This window comes from Nicotiana attenuata, chromosome 12 (assembly GCF_001879085.1).
Source record: "Nicotiana attenuata strain UT chromosome 12, NIATTr2, whole genome shotgun sequence".
NCBI lineage: Eukaryota > Viridiplantae > Streptophyta > Magnoliopsida > Solanales > Solanaceae > Nicotiana > Nicotiana attenuata.
This window is the reverse complement of record NC_032000.1, coordinates 33,285,062-33,304,485: the sequence shown is the minus strand read 5'-3', so window position 1 is coordinate 33,304,485 and position 19,424 is coordinate 33,285,062. Positions and strand designations below refer to the sequence as shown.

At 36.9% G+C, this 19,424-nt stretch overlaps 1 protein-coding gene across 1 annotated transcript; it reads left to right on the top strand.

Moving 5' to 3' along the window:
- Nucleotides 16,120-18,722, top strand: LOC109235540 (subtilisin-like protease SBT1.9). The gene has a single exon (XM_019401695.1). The coding sequence runs from the start codon at nt 16,135-16,137 to the stop codon at nt 18,631-18,633; it is 2,499 nt and encodes an 832-aa protein (XP_019257240.1). The 5' UTR covers nt 16,120-16,134; the 3' UTR covers nt 18,634-18,722.

Below are 19,424 nucleotides of genomic sequence, written 5' to 3'. Positions count from 1 at the left end.
TGCGCAGGAAGGGCATGAGTACACCACAGCGGTACTCAGTAAGTGCCAAGCCTAACCTCGGTTGGGTAGTGACGAGGAAGGTCAGGGCCCTACTGAGGTTAAATAAGATATAAGGTTTAACAGTGTGTAATAAACAGTGTAAATAAGTAACACAAGATATAAAGGACAGCAACAACTATTGCAAAGTCAAGTAAAACACAATAAGAGAACACAACTCAGCTCCAAGATAACAACCGGGGATCTCCCAGGATACCGTCCTGTAGTCCCCAAATATATATACCATATCCAGTGGATCTCCCGGGTGCAGTCCCGTAGTCCAACTCATAAATGTGCAGGGGGATCTCCCGGAATCCCGTTCCGTAGTCCCAAAGTAAACATACAGGGGAGCTCCCGGGATACCGTCCCGTAGTCCCAAAGTAAAAGTGCAGGGGGATCTCCCGGAATACCTTTCCGTAGTCCCAAAGTAAACATACAGGGGAGCTCCCGGGATACCGTCCTGTAGTCCCAAAGTAAATACACAGCAACAACAAGAATTAAATCCAATCAATTTCATACCAAAGTGAAGCAGGTAATCCTAATCTAGCATGGTTCACGTAATACAATTAAGGCAGTTAAGTCAAATAGAGCAATTAGTCAAGTAGACATGCTTCTCTAGGCTACAACAGGTTTATTTTACAAACAGTGTAAGTAGGAAAAAGGAAGAACACAATTCAAGGCTATTTTTAATGTAAAACCAGATTCCCAACAATTAGCACAAGTACACGCTCATCACCTCACGTACGAGGCATTTCAATTACCACAATATCAATCCTAAGGGGAAAGGTCCCCCACACAAGGTTAGACAAGCCACTTACCTCGAACAAGTGTAAGTCAACCCGAAACTACGCCTTTGCCACGAGTATCCGACTCCAAATGACCCAAATCTATTCAATTCAATTGCATATTGTAAATAACACCTCAAGTAATTGATTCTATAATTAAATTCTAAGCTAATACGCAAAATTGGATAAAATGACCAAAACGCCCCTCAGGCCCACGTCTCGGAATCGGATAAAATTTATATTTTTCAGAAACCTCGTACTCTCACGAGCCTAAACATAACAAGAACACTGAAATCGGAGTCCAAATGATCCCTCAAATCCTCATTTAAAGGCCTCTTAAACTCGAGCCCTAATTACCCATTTTTTCCAAATTTCTCATCACTAATTAGGTCTTTAATCACATAAAAACGAGTTATGAAGTCAAGGACGTTACCTCCAAGCGATTCCCCTTTGTTTTCCTAAAAAATCTCTCTCAAAAGCTTCAAACCCGGATGAAAATGGTGAAAGAATGGCTCAATTTCGCAAAGGCAACTAATTATAGGTTCTGCCCAGCGATTCCCGCATTTGCGACCCTGGGACCGCATCTGCGGAAACAAATTTTGCATCTGCGACGTTCCTTTAAATGACCAGAAACCGCGTCTGCGATTGTCCTTCCGCAGATGCGCCACCGCTTCTGCGGTATTCCTTCCGCATCTGCGGAACCTGAAGGAAAAACCAAAAGTCCGCTTCTGCGGTCTTCTTAGCCGCTCCTGCGGCGCCGCATCTGCGGTTCCCAAACCGCAGATGCGAAAATACCAAAAGCAGCAAAAATACAGCAGCTGCAACATTTTCCTAAATTTCTCGTTAACTACTCGAAATCACCCCGAGGCCCCCTGGACCTCAACCAAAAGCACAAACATCACCTAATACCTTATTCAAACTTGTAGCAATCATCAAAACACTTCAAACAACATCAAAATAACCAGAACACATTGGATTCAAGCCTAAGTTTCAAAAATCTTCCGAATTCCGCTTTTGATCAAAAACCCAACCAAACCACGTCCGAAAGACCTGAAATTTTTCACACACATCCCAAATGATATAACGGAACTACTGTAACTCTCGGAATTCCGTTCCGACCCTCGGATCAAAATCTCGCTATCGAACCGGAAACTTCAAAATTCGACCTTTCGGCATTTCAAGCCTAAATTAGCTACGGACCGAAATCACCTAACAGAGCTAACGGAACCATCAGATTTCCATTCCGAGGCCGTCTTCACATTGTTCCGACTACGGTCAATTTTCCAACACTCAAGCTCTCATTTAGGGACTAGGTGTCCCAAAACTCTCCGAAACTCAAAACCGAATATCCTGGCAAATCAAAATAGCAGAAATAAACTTGGGGAAAGCAGTTAATAGGGGATCGGGGCATAAATTCTAAAAACGATCGGCCGTGTCGTTACATTTAACATGTTAGTTTTATTATTTTATATGTTTGTTTCTTACTGACTTATTTTTTACTATACTAAAATTAAATAATTAATTTTTATAACTATACAAGATTTAATTATTAAATATTCACGTTTTGGTTCCGGATGCAATATTTGAGGCCGAGTAGCACCAATGTATCCTAAATTCTTATGTTCTTACGTTTGTTGACTATAATTGGAGATAGTTTGTGTTTGAACTATCAGCTTTTTGACGTATTTTTGGGAATAAGAGATACTTAAATGATTCATTTTTATAACTAGAAGGATACTACGCTAAAGGACACTACGTTTTACTACGCTAAAAGGTCACTACATTACAAATACGAGCACTACATTAGGCCACAAGATACCACTACAGGGAATTAAAGTAACAATTTATCTTGTTCACTAGTCTTTTGGCAAATAAATAATCTAAATCGGATAAGAATAATAAATTAATTTAATCACAAAACAATCACGAAATTACATATACCACAGTAAAAAATAACTAATTAACATTTTTTAACAACTAATAACAATTTCTCTATTTTACGTTTTTTTTAGCACACTAATACTATAGTTCGGACAAAAAACAACAAATTAGTTGAACCACAAAACAATCACAAAATAACATAGAGTACATAAAAAACAACTAATATGCGTTTTTATACAAGTTTTAACAAAAACTAAGTCGAAATATCCCGATTTAAGGTTTTTAGAAAGTCGAAGATTTTGTGATTTGGAGTCGAAACAAGCAACAATGTCCGATATAATGCCTTAGCTAGCACGTGGGACGGAGAATCTTTACTTTTTGGGGGCCGGGTGGGCTCTACTCAAGCTTTTTTGGGTTTAAAATGGGAGGGGGGGGGGGTTTCAATTTCTGTTCTGTTTTGGGGAAGATGAAGACGACTCTTTATTATATATATAGCGTCTTTTGTTAAGACGCTATATTTTCTTGCTTAAATTTATTCAAATATAGCGTCTTGTTTAAAAACGCTATACTTAACTAGCCAAACGGCCGTTAAAGTATAGCATCTTTCAAAAAAACGCTATATATATTTTGGTCACTAAATTTTCTTTTCACATATTTTTGTTCTTCGAGTCCAAAAGAACCACATTTTAGTTTCGGACTCTCTTGAACCCATGCATAATGTCACAAATATCATTAATTTGTCTTATTAGCCTAAATTCCTAATGTTATATGCGTCCCAGATATCGTCCGCAATTTCATGGCCATCAATCCAGGCCTTATCTAATAGTACCATACCCAAAGACTATAAATCAAACCTTTTGTGGTCATAAACTACCCCCACTCACTCATTTGGCACCCAAGTGTAAAACCTAGTGGTTAATAAAGTGGATTGAGAATCTGAAATCTCAAGTTCTAATCTCAGCGGACACAAAAAAGTTCCAAGTAATTTTCTCATCTGTCCAATCTTTGATGGATATAGTTACTTGATACTTATTACTGGTGGGAGGTAGCAGATATTCCGTGGAATTAGTCGAGGTACGTGTTTGACCAAAAAGTATGAGACCTTTTGTTAAACTAATTACAACAACAACAACAACAACAACAACAAAAACGACCCAGTGAAATCCCACTAATGGGGTCTGGGGAGGGTAGTGTGTACGCAGACCTTACCACTACCCCGAAGGAGTAGAGAGGCTGTTTCCGAAAGACCCTCGGCTCAAGAGGACAAAAAGACGAAAGGAGACAAAATCAGTAACATCACAGAAATAATAAGAAAAATAGGAAAATAGGAAAAATAGGAACAACATGAAATCCAGAAGAAAGATACACAGCGAAAGCGAAATAGTATCCCTACCAAACTAATCTCACAAAGTTATGACATAAGGCAAGACCCAACTACCTCCTAACCTACAACTCTAATACTCGACCTCCACATGTTCCTATCAAGAATAAGAAAATAATAACTTCTAGATCTGAAGAACGATTGTACGAGTAATGTGGGAGTGCATTAAAACCGATTTAATACAGTGTATAATAAATGATGCTGCTATTAGTGAGTGGGGAATAATGATAAGCAATAAATATGCTAAATGGCAATGAATGTAAATAGAAAGAATGATTCACCCAAATATTGAATAAGGTGGATGATTCTTCTCTCTCTCTGACAATGATGTAAGACAAGAATATGAGAGAATATTATACACTTTCTCGAATCTGGTGGAAATGACAATGGATAGAATGTAAAGATCGAATCTCTCTCAGAAAGTTGTTCTTTGTATTTATCTAGAGAGCTTTGCTTTTCAAAAGTGTTCTTCTCAAAATGAAATATTACATGCCCCTTTTCTTCTCGCTAGCTTTCTATTTATATGAGACATACCCCTTACCTAACGTAAAGTACAGAGGCAGAGAATATTCGATAGAATATTCCCCTAAAATATCTTACCGCATAACTAGCCGTTATTACTGGCCTGAGTGCCCGACCTCGGTCCCGATTAATCAGCTCGCCGATAGGTTCCTTCAATCTTGTGTACGACCTCGACCCTGATGAGCCACTCAATACTTCGTTCCGTTCGCCACTGACCGACCTCGGCCGAACTGCCTATGATAAGTTACAATTCTCACGATAATTACCTTCCTCGTGCTAAATCTCCTCGATCGGATTTTAACCCATAAAGTACGCAAGCTGGCTCGGACACCATGGTTATAAACAAACTACACTTGTTTGCCAAAATGCATCTTCTGATCCGAACTGCCCATCCTAATTGCTTTGTACACAAATGGCACGATTACTCAGACAGTGAGTTCGCGTGGACTGTGACAGACACTGGAAATGGTCCCGCAACCTATACACTTGATTGTTCTATGCATAATCGAATAAATTAGTATCTACCATTCAAGATTGCCATTCACAAACAAGTATGAGAAGCTAAGTTACACATTGTATAGACCACTACTGGTGATTATATCTGACTGGACATTAGGCAGTAGACTTTTATTTTCATGGGTGGAAGTGTATCTTTAGTACTAAAAACATCAAATCTAGCAAGAATAACAGAGTGCTCAAAACAACAGTAACTGGTGAGCTTAAGATATTTTGTCTAATTAATGAAATGTACTGTGTTGAGAATTACTCACCGGGCCACCTTAAATTTAAGATTCATAAAATAAGAAATTAAAGAGAACAAATCCAAAATGACTTCTCCAATAATAAGTTGAAGTATGCATCATTTTGATAAATTAGAGAGGTGAATTTGTAGTTTTTTTTCCATCACCATGGTATCCAACCCAGCTTGCGTGCACCCCGACTAGTTCGAGAGCCACCTGCCACCTCCCATGCATTGGAATTTGAACCTGAGATTCATAATTCTCAACTGTTGGATATAAGGTTTGGGTCGTGGGTCGCCCATGTGGACTGACCCGACCCGTTTTAAAAGAGATAAAACCTAAGGAGGTTACACGTAGGTTTTATTACTCCTACAAAACTACCGCACGTTTTTCTTTTGAGAGACGTGAGAACGTGGAGTGGTGGTTTTCATCGGTAATTCTCCACATCTCCTTTTCTCTATATATTTCTCTTCAGTACAGAGATTCTTGAGGCGCAAAAAAAATTAAAAAGGAAGAACACAGTGAACTTTAGGCATTTAGTTTGTGAACAAAAACTCTGTTTCCTGGAGATTCAGAATACGATTTGGGGCAACTCTTTTGGTGGTAAGTTCAACGGTTTCCGCTGCATCAATAAGGTACACAATTCGTTGTTCTCTCCCCTCGGTTTAGTCTAATAATGGTATCAGAGCGTAGGATTTATTTGATTCCTAGACTGTGACCGAAAAAATTAGATGAACAAATTTACATAGAACAAGTGTTACAGTGATAGGTGATCAAATTTTTTGAGAAAACGATGGAACTTACGGTCCTAATTGTGAGATTCGTTTTGCGGTGTTATTTGCTTATGATATTCCGAGTATTGTTTATTCTCTGAAACGCCCAATTTTTTTAAAAATAGACGTGTGCTTTGGTGGTGTTACCAACTGTGACTGGAGAGGTTAAATAGTACTAGTTTCGATTCTCAAAAGTTTTTTTTAAAGTATTGTCGTAGTTCTTACTTCTTTTTTTTCTGCACTTGCTTATACCGTAAGTAATAATCTGATAAAAAGATCCCGAGTTTCATGCAACTTTTCATTAGAATTTCGAATCAGTGGCTATTGAAGCCTCGCTCCCTATATATCCTTGAAAGTTGTATATTGCACACTTCTACTTGATCACTTAATTCAGTGGTGCTTGTTAATTTGGTTTCAATTTGAATTAAACAAATAGTACATAAAGCTTGAATTTTTTTTTAATTTTTTGTCTTCTGCATGCTAAGGAAATGATCCATAAGAAAGATCAGTATGGATGTTTCGTTCAAAGGCAATAACCCTTGAATATTGTATAAAATGGTACTGGCTCTTTTTTTCTTTTTCAAATCAACGATGTTTCTCTTTTGAGTTCCAGTGATTAAGCTATATATATATATATATATATATATAAATGAAGTTGATTAGCTTAAACAATGGAACGCCCTATATTCTGAGAAAGAAATATTGTCTGTTTCAGTAAATGAAAAATTAGTTTAGTCATAATCCCTCGATAGATATCCTTCTACAAGTAATTGTGATATATGTTGTCACATTGAGTGGTTGTAGCCATTCTTATTGTTTCCTTGGTCCTACTTCAGATATGGCTGAACAGGGACAAGTTCGAATTACTCCAAGTGGGAGTTCTCGAAGACAAGGAAGGGGACAACGTAGAAGGGTACGTCGTCGCATGACTTATTTCTATAATGATTCAGACTCGGAGCCTGAAATCATCAGGAATATTCCAAGGGCGAGACAAAAATGAGTTAAGGGATCGAAGGGCTGAACGAAGAGAAAGAGAAAAGAAATTTAGGGAGTTTAAGGAATTTAAGATGGGCCCTAATGTTTCCGTTCCTGAACATATACACCTTTTAAGATAAAAAGAGCTGAATTGGCTAATTACGTAGAAATTACTGATTGGGAAGCATTAGCTATTTTAGTGGACTCTCTTCGAGAGCCTTGGGGTGAAATTTTAACTGAGATTTATTATGATGTTTGGCCTAGTGCACCTTTTAGCGTATATGAGCAAGAGTTAATGTTCGATTGGTATATGGATGTCCTAGCAAACATGTAAATTGTTATTATGTATTTTATTTTAATGAAATTTATATTATGTTATTTGTCTCACTAGTTACATACATTGTTTATTATATCTTTTTGTAATGGATTGAGACTTGAAATATGTACACACTAAGAAGTGATTTTAATATTAATTAAAAATATTTTGAAATAGATGATGAATGGAAACGTAGTGACCGTTCGATTCTATACTAAATGTAGAATTAATATTATAATTAATTTTCTTGAGTGTGTAATCACATGCATAAATTAACTGAAGTATATATTGATGAGTTAAACTTGTAATATTGTCTCTAATAACAGACATGTCATCAAAAAGTATCATTGCCGACTTGAACAAGGGTGACAAACTGAATGGTGAAAATTACGATATCTGGAGTCGTAAGATGTGTTATGTACTCGAAGAGCAAGATGCTCTTGAAAGTATTAACCATGTTATGAGTCACCTAGAGGAGGGTAACACTGCCCAACACAGGAGGGATCTGAAAACTTACAATATTTGGAAAAAGAAAGATTCCACTGCACGTGGAATTATTGTAAGTTCAGTAGCTGATGATCTCATCCACGAATGTGAGCAATATCCTACTGCTCAAGCCATGTGGGCACATTTAAGGGAGGCATAGGGGGTACGACTGTGACTCGCCTCCGACAGTTGACAATCAAGTTTGACACGTACAAAAAACGTCATGATCACGGTGTTAAGCAACATCTAAAGGTGATGTCAAATATGATTGCTCAACTCAAAAGTGCTGGCCATGTTCTCTCTGATGAGCAGCAGGTTCAGGCAGTGATTCGGTCTCTTCCCAATAATTGGGAACATTTGAAGGTTAACTTGACCCACAATGATAGCATCAAAACTTTTGCTGATGTTGCCCGTCATGTGGAGCTTGAAGACGAGCGGCTTGGTGCTGTTAAAGCTGTACCTAATGCCTTTGCGGCAGAATCAAGTGGTACAAAGAGATCAAGCTTCAAGCGCAAGAGAAACTGGAAAAATGACGGAAAGGGTAAGGAGACCGGAGAAGGACCCTCCAAGAAAAAAAACAAGCCAAATTCCAAGAAAGGAAAACGGTTCTACAAGAAGAAAGACAAGAGCAAGATAAAGTGTTACAATTGCCAAGTCCCAGGGCATTTTGCTCGTGAGTGCACTGAGCCGAAAAAGGTAGCATTTCAAAGTGCATCTCTTATTGCTATATATGTTTCTAGCACTGTTTTACTAACTGAATCTTATCCTGTGTGGATTGTAGACTCAGGGGCCACCGACCATGTGAGCCGCGATAGAGAAGCGTTTATAGAGTTTCGTCGAGTTCCACCTGGATCAAAGCATGTATATGTGGGAAATAATGCAAAGCTTGAAGTCAAAGGGATAGGCACTTGCAGAATGGACATGCGTGGTGGCCGATCTTCGATGTTGCATGACGTCCTATATGTTCCAGAGATTCGACGAAACTTAGTATCCGTGTTTGTTCTTCTAGATTTAGATTTCAATTTAAACTTTAGTCGCAGTGGTCTTAGAATTACTCAAGACAATGTTTTTTTATGGTTTTGGACATCGTTATGATGGTTTTGTTGTATTAGATTGTAATCCTTCTACGTATAACTATTATGTTGACCGTTGTGTTATGGCATGTTATTCTAGTAATAATGATGTTGATGTTATTACATGGCATGCAAGATTAGGTCAAATAGGACAGGATCGAATGAATAGATTGGCTAAGGAAGGACATCTAGGTCCTTTATCTAAAATTAAAATGCCAACTTGTGAAAATTGTCTTGCTGGAAAGATTACACCCAAACCATTTGGAAAGGCTAAGAGAGCTGATTTTCCATTACAATTAATCCATTCTGATATCTGTGGTCCAATGAATGTAAGAGCTAGGTATGGTGCTTTATATTTCATTACGTTCATTGATGATTTCACACGCTTTGGTTATGTCTATCTGATCTATCATAAATCTGAAGCACTTGAATGCTTTAAGAAATATGTGAATGAGGTTGAGAATCAATTAGACAAAAGGATTAAGACCTTAAGAACCGATAGAGGGCGTGAATATCTTTCAAAAGAATTTGAAGGATTGTGCAATGAAAAGGGAATCACCAGACAGTTAACTATTCCATACACACCTCAACAAAATGGTGTAGCAGAAAGAAGGAATAGAACACTACTGGACATGATAAGGTCCATGATGGCGCAAGCAAATTTACCTATCTCCTTTTGGGGAGATGCGTTATTGACTGCAACTTACATATTAAACAAAGTGCCTTNAACGAGAAATCACATGGAACAACCTGTAGGACTTCATCATTAAAAGGCGAAGAAAAGAAGGTCTGTAAATTGAAAAGATCTATTTATGGCCTGAAGCAATCTTCAAGGCAATGGTATTTGAGATTTCACAAGGAGGTGATCTCATATGATTTCACCATGATAAATAAAGACCATTGCATTTATGTGAAGATGTCCAATGGGATGTTTGTAATTCTTTCTCTTTATGTGGACGATATTTTATTAGCCGGAAACAATTTGGAGTATGTGAAAACTATCAAGTCATGGCTTTCAAAGTCATTTGACATGAAAGATATAGGCGAGGCAGACTATATCCTTGGAGTTAAGATCCAAAGAGACCGTCCCAAAAAGTTATTGAGTCTATCTCAAGAAACTTATATAAAGAAAATTTTGGAGCGTTTTCGCATGAATGGTTGCAAATCCATGGATACTCCTATAGCGAGAGGTGAAACTTTAAGCCTTGAAATGTGTCTCAGGATTGAAAATGAAAAGGAAGACATGTCTCGAGTTCCATATTAAAGTGCTGTCGGGAGCTTGATGTACGCTATGATGTGTACTCGCCCAGACATTTGTTATGTCGTAGGCCTGGTTAGCAGGTATCAATCCAATCCTGGAAGAGATCATTGGAAAGCTGTGAAGAAAATTTTCAGATACCTGAAGGGAACTGCAGATTATTCACTATGTTATAGTTGAAATGATTTATACTTGAGAGGATATACAGATGTTGATTGGGCTGGTGATCGGAATGACAGAAAATCAACATCCGGTTATGCCTTCTTACTTAATGGTGGTGCTATATCATGGAAAAGTAAGAAACAAACCTGTACAGCCCTTTCAACAATGGAAGCTGAGTTCGTAGCTTGTGCGTCTGCAGTACAAGAAGCTGTTTGGTTGAAGAGATTCTTTGAACATTTGGATATTGCAAAGAACTCTCAGGGTGCCATGACTCTATATTGTGATAGTCAAGCGGCTATTGCATATACAAAAGATCCAAAGTATCACAGCAAGACCAAACATATTGACATCAAGTATAACTTTGTAAGAGACATGGTAGCAAGTGGAGGGATAAATTTACAGTACATCCTACGCGAAGCATGATAGCTGATCCTTTTACAAAGGCGATATCTAGAGACCTGTTTGAGAAACATGTTATGGCTCTAGGTTTGCGAAGGACATGAACATTTTTATGTATTGTAAAATGACTTTAGTACTATAATATGCTCATCAATATTTGACTCTTGAATTTGTGCTTATATCTCGTATGCATGTGATGAATATTTTATTGATAAAGTGTGTCGAACAAGTCGCGAGATTGGCTCTCTCACACGAGCAATCGCCTCTTACATTAAGAATCGTGAAGAGATAAGACCTTATAGAACCTTGGATAATGTGAGGTTATATTTACTTGTAAAGGTCGATCTTGATAACTAATCAGACTTATGAATTTTAATATTCGATTATGACTTGTTTTGTAAGTCAGATGCAAGTTTCTCTATGAAGATGGTTTGAGGATTATTGAAGTGAGAAACTCGGGTTAGACATTTGGAGGTGTCTAGACCAAGATCTGTACAGTGTTGAATGATTAAAAGAATAAGACACACGTGCCAATATAAGGTGAGAACACGGTAACATNTATATATATATATATATATATATATTTGTATTTAACTAAAATTATCAAATATAGAATAAAGTTATCATATACTATTAACATTTATTAGCTTGCCACTTGGCTTAACCATAATGTCAATTATACATGATAACTTTCTTGCTTTAATAGATATATAGATTTAAGAATATTTTTGCTGTATTCAGAAAAGGTTTTATTTTTTTTAATTTTTAAGTTGGTTATGTTGGAACGGATAGTGCCCTTGAACGATATTGTCAACAGGTCAGCACTTACTCAGCCATACAATTTACGATTTTAAATAGATACATAGCGCTAGAAAACAAAAACCAAAACTTCCCGTTATATTAAATGAGTTCATTCCTTTTTTTCCCTTTTACGTCTTTAAACATGGTTTATTTGATTGTCAATCTAAATCATAATTTTTTCTATAACCATATGGTATGAGGTATCTGTTGGATATAAGGTTTGGGTCGTGGGTCGCCTATGTGGACTGACCCGACCCGTTTTAAAAAAGAGAAAAAAAAGGGGACAAAACCTAAGGAGGTTATATGTAGGCTCTGACTCCTAAAAAAAAAAAAAAACTACCGCACGTTTTCTTTTGTGAAACTGAGAACGTGGAGGAACAGTTATCATCGGTAGTTCTCCCATCTCCTCTTCTCTATATACTCCTCTTCAGTACAGAGATTAAGTGTGGCAAAAAAAAATTGTGAAAGGAAGAACACAGTGAACTTTGGGCATTTAGTTTGTGAACAAAAACTCTGTTTCCTGGAGATTCAGAATATGATTTGGGGCAATTCTTTTGGTGGTGAGTTCAACGGTTTCCGCTGCATCAACAAGGTACACAATTCGTTGTTCTCTCCCCTCGGTTTAATCTAACTATTGGTATCAGAGCGTAGGATTTATTTGATTCCTAGACTGTGACAGAAAAGATTGGATGAACAAATTTACATGGAACGAGTGTTACAGTGATAGGTGATCAAATTTTTGAGAAAACGATGATTGTGATCACGACTGTACTTTTGTTTTTCCTTATTTGTCTTTTAATTTTTTATATATTGGATTTTACGAAACTATAAATATAAGATAAGTTTTATAAGAGGTTGGAAAATTGAATCTGTTCCAAAAATTTTGGAAGAAAACTCAGTTCCTTTTGACCTCTTTATTTTCAGCGTATTATATTTTAAAAAAGGGATTAACTAGTACACGTCTCAGAAGAAACTAGTACTATTCCAAGAATTTTTCAATTCTCATAAACGTGCAACGTTTCATTAGAATTTCGAATCAGTGGCTATTATATTGCAACTTTTTGTTTCAATTCTCAGAAACATGCAACTTTTGCACACTTCAGTGGTGCTTGTTAATTTGGTTTCAATTTAAATTAAATAAATAGTACATAAAGCTTGGATTTTTTTTGTCTGCTGAATGCTAAGAAAATGATCCATAAGAAAGATCAGTAAACATTGTCTGTTTCAGTAAATGAAAAATTAGTTTAGCCATAATCCCTCGATAGATATCCTTCTACAAATAATTGTAATATATGTTGTCACATTGAGTGGTTGTAGCCATTATTATTGTTTCCTTGGTCCTATTTCAGATATGGCTGAACAGAGACAAGTTCGAATTACTCCAAGTGGGAGTTCTCGAAGACAAGGAAGGGGACAACGTAGAAGGGTACGTTGTCGCAGGACTTATTTCTATAATGATTCAGACTCGGAGCCTGAAGTCATCAGGAATGTCTCAAGGGCGACACAAAATTAGTTAAGGGATCGAAGGGCTGAACGAAGGGAAATAGAAAAGAAATTTAGGGAGTTTAAGGAATTTAAAATGGGCCCTGATGTTTCCATTCCTGAACATGTACACCTTTTTAAGATAAAAAGAGCTGAATTGGCTAATTACGTAGAAATTACTGATTGGGAAGCATTAGCTATTTTAGCTGACTCTCTTCGAGAGCCTTGGGGTGAAATTTTAACTAAGATTTATCATGATGTTTGGCCTAGTGCACCTTTTAGCGTATATGAGCAAGAGTTAGTGTTCGAGTGGTATATGGATGTCTTAGCAAACATGTAAATTGTTATTATGTGTTTTATTTTAATGAAATTTATATTATATTTTTTTTTGTCTCACTAGTTACATACANGAAGACAATAAATAAGTTTTTTTTTAGTTTAACTTGTATTCATAGGTCAACCATTACACTTACCAAGAGGGTATCAAATGTAATTATGAATATAAAGTTAAACATGAACTCGAGTTCACCTCTTTCGAGGATGAGGGATTAAATAACTAGCTACTGGAGTAGCAGGTGATGTTTGGGGTATTGCGAGTAACAAGATCCTCATGTTAGTAGTAAATCCCTTCCGCATGTGATCGGATTTCTACATAGAGCTGTTAAACAACCTTAAAGGGATTAAGAATATTATGGCTCTTAATGCTCGCAGGTCGCACGAACTATTTGCCGGTATGAATTATGTGTGTTGCTTTCACGGTAGTTACTAGTTTGGATCTAGTCCACCTGTGCGAAGTGGGAGATGTTGGATATTTGGTTTGGGTCGTGGGTCGCCCATGTGGACTGACCCGACCCGTTTTAAAAGAGATAAAACCTAAGGAGGTTACACGTAGGTTTTATTACTCCTAAAAAACTACCGCACGTTTTTCTTTTGAGAGACGTGAGAACGTGGAGTGGTGGTTTTCATCGGTAGTTCTCCCCATTTCCTTTTCTCTATATATTTCTCTTCAGTACAGAGATTCTTGAGGCGCAAAAAAAATTAAAAAGGAAGAACACAGTGAACTTTAGGCATTTAGTTTGTGAACAAAAACTTTGTTTCCTGGAGATTCAGAATACGATTTGGGGCAATTCTTTTGGTGGTGAGTTCAACGGTTTCCGCTGCATCAATAAGGTACACAATTCGTTGTTCTCTCCCCTCGGTTTAATCTAGCTAATAAACCAACTTCATTGACTAGTAGGCCACTACCCTTAGATGCGTTGCAGTTTATTATCTTCCTACATTTATTAGGCAGATTGAACTATTCAGTATTCACCGAGGTTGGTAAGTTTCAACCAACAACACGTCAATTGCAAATTAATTGAGGTCTGTTGTATGAATAATTATCCATTCTGCATTCATTATTGGTGAGCTTGATGCAGCAAATTACTAGTCCTGAATTCCTGATTATTAAATGAAACGACTTTGATTAGGGAAGAGAGGAAAATTATTTGGAGATAATACAAGTGGGAAAACTGATTATGTCAATATTCACCACTGGCACAAACTGTGAAAGCGACTGATTTGTCCTGAAAAAGATGAGACCTTATACAAATAATTATAATAATAATTCGCTTGATTAATATGATGGGAAAGGTTCACATGTTTCGCCCAAACATAGCGGGCTTTATTTTTCTTAGGAGAGTTCGGTACGATGGTAAAATGTTTTTAGGAAAATAATTCGTTTCCTCGTGTTTAAAAAAATTACTTTTCGAAAAAAACATTTATTAGAAATTGAATTTGGCAATTGAAACAAAAATGAGTAATGCTTGACTTAAGATATAAATACAAGAACAAGTTGAAGCTTTCCTTGATTTTCTGCATTTATGGACATGCTTGACTTCAGGTTTTCTTAGATATTAAAATTCATGCTACTGCTAAAAACTTATTGCAAGTTCTTCTTCTTTCCATACTGATAGAAAATGACTCATGACCAAATAATATTCCCTTTATCATGTTTAAATTAAACCCCTCTTTTTCCAAGAATTTTCTATACTTTTGGAAAATGACACTGTATAGCCACTTTCAAAATAATAGCCGAAAAAATGTATATTTTATATATACATTTTATATGTTATATACAAAAATTATATATTTTTATATACTTTTTTGACTACCGAATGTAAATAGTTTCTGGCGGGGCTAAAAGTGGAAAAAGCCTTAGCTCACTGCTTTTATAACAGCTTGACTTGAAGTCAGAAACTCAATGTTACTTGTGGAAACTTTTTGCAAGATAAAAGTCTGGTTGTACTAAGTGTTTTTTGCCCGTAAAAAGTGACTCTGACTTCTATTTAGCTAACACATGGGTGGTTTCTAATTATAAAAAATTATTAGCATGTATGCAATGTTTCTTATGATTAACGCTCCTATTAAGTCAATCAGAGCCATAATATAATTCTCCCGTTCATTCTCTTGTTCTGTTTTCCCATTGCAAGAATCCTGATGTCACTCTCCAAATGTGAAAAGAATCATCAAGGAAGAATGCGATATAAAAAGGAATAAGACACTGTTAATTTGGCTAAAGATTGTTTGTCTCAGCTGAATTAAGTAGAGTTTTTAAGCACAGAGTCTCTGTGCTGAAATCAATGCATGAAATTAAATATGAATTATGTATAAGTCGAACTTAAAAGCATAAAATATATGTATGTCCACTGTCCTGAGACTTAGATGACAACATTGACAATCCATTTTGGTTGGTCCTCCTTTGTCATCTAGATCGTCAGCTTAAGTATGTGGACCACTGAATATACTGGCCTTTATCTATTGATTTACAAGTCAGTTTTAGTGGCTAAGGCTTTACGTATGATGGATACACTCCTCTCTCCATCTTTTGGTCCCATGATTGAGGGCAAGAATTTTTACGCCATGTAACTTGTCGTATTACTAATCCACTTATTTATAGTGTAAAAATTCTTCAGTGTATAGAAGTTTAAATCTTACTCAAACGGTAGACAAATTGTTAACCATTCTGATTAATTATGCTGAATAATTAAAACTTATTACTACTAAAGCAACTTTGACATGATAGATGGGGCAATGGCAAAGACAGCTCCTTTATAGTGAAACAGAAGTGGAATTATTGCAAGATTTCTTTTATATATGGAAAATATGGATGATGGAGAAGTTGGAAGACAGGGAATACTTTTGGCTTCTCATTCCTTTCACTTCTCTATATAAGCAAATTAGCTTATGTTATCGAAACTATCCCTTTTTCCATTCATTGCTCAACAATATGGCCAATTGTATTACCTTGTATTTCTTGTTCCTTACTATCTTATTACTTACTCTAAATCCATTTACTATGGCTCAGTCAGAAACTTATATCATCCATATGGACTTATCAGCCATGCCTAAAGCTTTTTCTAGCCATCAGAATTGGTACTTGACCACTCTTGCTTCTGTATCAGATAGTTCAAGTCTTGGAACTGAAAGTAATAGAAATTCCTTTTCCTCATCAAAACTAGTATATGCTTACGCTAACGCCATTCATGGTTTTACTGCAAGTCTTTCTCCTTCTGAGCTACAAGTTATCAAAAATTCTCCAGCCTATCTTTCTTCAACTAAGGACATGACAGTTAAAATTGACACGACACACACGTCTCAATTCCTTGGCCTAAATTCCGATTCTGGTGCATGGCCAAAGTCAGACTATGGGAAAGATGTTATAGTTGGATTAATTGACACAGGGATTTGGCCAGAGAGTAAAAGCTATACTGATAATGGGATGACTGAAGTTCCATCAAGATGGAAAGGAGAATGCGAAAGTGGCACTCAATTTAATTCCTCTTTATGCAACAAGAAACTCATTGGTGCGCGTTACTTCAACAAAGGCCTAATTGCCAATAATCCGAATATTACCATCTCGATGAATTCAGCTCGTGACACAGACGGGCATGGAACTCACACATCTTCTACAGCTGCAGGAAGTCATGTAGAATCTGTATCTTATTTTGGCTATGCGCCTGGTTCTTCTACAGGGATGGCACCAAAGGCTCATGTGGCAATGTACAAGGCTTTGTGGGATGAAGGTACAATGTTATCTGATATTTTGGCTGCAATTGATCAGGCAATTGAGGATGGAGTGGATATAATATCCTTGTCATTAGGCATAGATGGTCGTGCGCTATATGATGATCCGGTAGCTATTGCCGCATTTGCAGCAATGGAGAAAGGTATATTTGTTTCCACTTCAGCAGGAAATGAAGGGCCTGACGGTCAGACTTTGCACAACGGAACACCTTGGGTTCTAACTGTGGCTGCTGGCACAGTTGATCGCGAATTTATCGGGACACTAACTCTAGGTAATGGAGTGTCAGTCACTGGTTTATCTCTCTACCCCGGGAATTTCAGTTCAAGCGAAAGCTCCATCGTTTTTCTCGAGACATGCCTAGAGGAGAAGGAACTGGAGAAAAATGCACACAAAATCGCAGTCTGCTATGACACGAACGGATCAATAAGTGACCAAGTGTACAATGTAAAAAACTCAAAAGTTGCTGGTGGCATCTTCATAACAAATTACACTGACTTGGAATTCTACCTCCAAAGCGAATTCCCAGTTGTGTTTTTGAACTTTCAAGATGGTGATAAAGTTTTGGAGTACATCAAGAATAGTCATTCACCAAAAGCAAGACTTGAATTTCAAGTGACACATCTTGGTGCTAAACCAGCACCAAAAGTTGCTAGCTATAGCTCAAGGGGACCATCACAAAGCTGCCCTTTTATCCTCAAACCTGATCTGATGGCTCCTGGAGCCTTAATATTAGCTTCATGGCCTCAAAAATCACCGGCAACTGAAATTAACTCGGGAGAGCTTTTCAGTAACTTCAACATCATATCCGGTACATCAATGTCATGCCCTCATACTGCTGGTGTAGCAGCACTTCTGAAAGGAGCACACCCCAAATGGAGCCCTGCTGCCATCCGGTCGGCCATGATGACCACAGCCGACGCGTTGGACAACACGCAAATGCCCATCCGAGACATCGGTCTCAAGGATAATGCTGCCAGTCCCCTAGCCATGGGAGCTGGCCATATCAATCCAAATAAGGCACTAGACCCCGGACTTATCTATGACATTACATCACAGGACTATATCAATCTCCTCTGTGCTCTAGATTTTACATCTCAACAGATAAAAGCCATTACAAGGTCCTCTGCTTATTCCTGTTCCAACCCATCATTGGACTTAAACTATCCATCATTCATAGGGTATTTCAATTATAACAGCAGCAAGTCAGATCCTAAAAGGATACAAGAATTCCAGAGGACAGTGACTAATGTAGGAGAAGGTATGTCTGTATATACAGCCAAATTGACCTCAATGGATGGATATAAAGTTACTGTTTCACCTGACAAGTTGGTTTTCAAAGAGAAGTATGAAAAGCAAAGCTACAAGCTAAGGATAGAAGGTCCATTGCTAGTTGATAATTATCTTGTATATGGTTCTTTGAGCTGGGTGGAAACTAGCGGTAAATATGTTGTAAAAAGTCCCATTGTCGCAACTACCATAAGAGTGGATCCTCTGTGAGGACAGAACTGATTATAAGTCCTGTATTCTGAAAATGTGATACAGTAATGAATAATTGTTAAGTAAAATCAAAAAAATTCTTTTCAGTAGTTAAAACTAACTTGCTGATTGATGCATAAAAAAAATTCAAATGATTCCTTTTCTCAATGTCATAACAGAAGTGGATTAATTTTGAACTCAGAACAGATATAATTGAATTATTAGGGGGGCAATCTTTATCCAAGACAAGACAGCTTGGAAATAATTCACGTATCTATTGTTAAGAATTAAGGAAATACAAGAAATAATAGAGAACGTCTTTTCATCCTCTACAGAAACTAATCAGACATTAAAAAAGACACTCTTCTGTTTTCTGATGATCAAGAAAACAGCAGTTGATGCATCAGGACAGAATGCATGTGTGTTTCAATCACAATAAAACAATATGGATTAGAAGATAAGGCTCTTTTTGCTGTCAAGAATGGTTAATGTTCTCTTACACAAATCTTGAACATAAGGATATATCATATATGGATCATACAGTATTCAAGATATTATATTATTTGTTCAGTACAACATGTGTTGAACTTATTTTCAGATCCTTCCAAACATGAATAAATAGTGTTTTGGTCTGTGACATGAAAAGGTTTAGCATAGGACTGGAGTTCAAACTACAGTTGAACTACTAACTGTCAGTAAAACTTAGGAGGATAGTCTAGAAGAAATATTTATCTCAATGCCTAACAAAGACAAATAGATCCTCATTAAGACTTTTCGTTGTCTGTATACCTCACTAATTTGATCATTTGTTT

Coding starts and splice junctions, on each gene's coding strand:
- LOC109235540 (XM_019401695.1), top strand. CDS start 16,135: ATGGGGCAATGGCAAAGACAGCTCCTTTATAGTGAAACAGAAGTGGAA.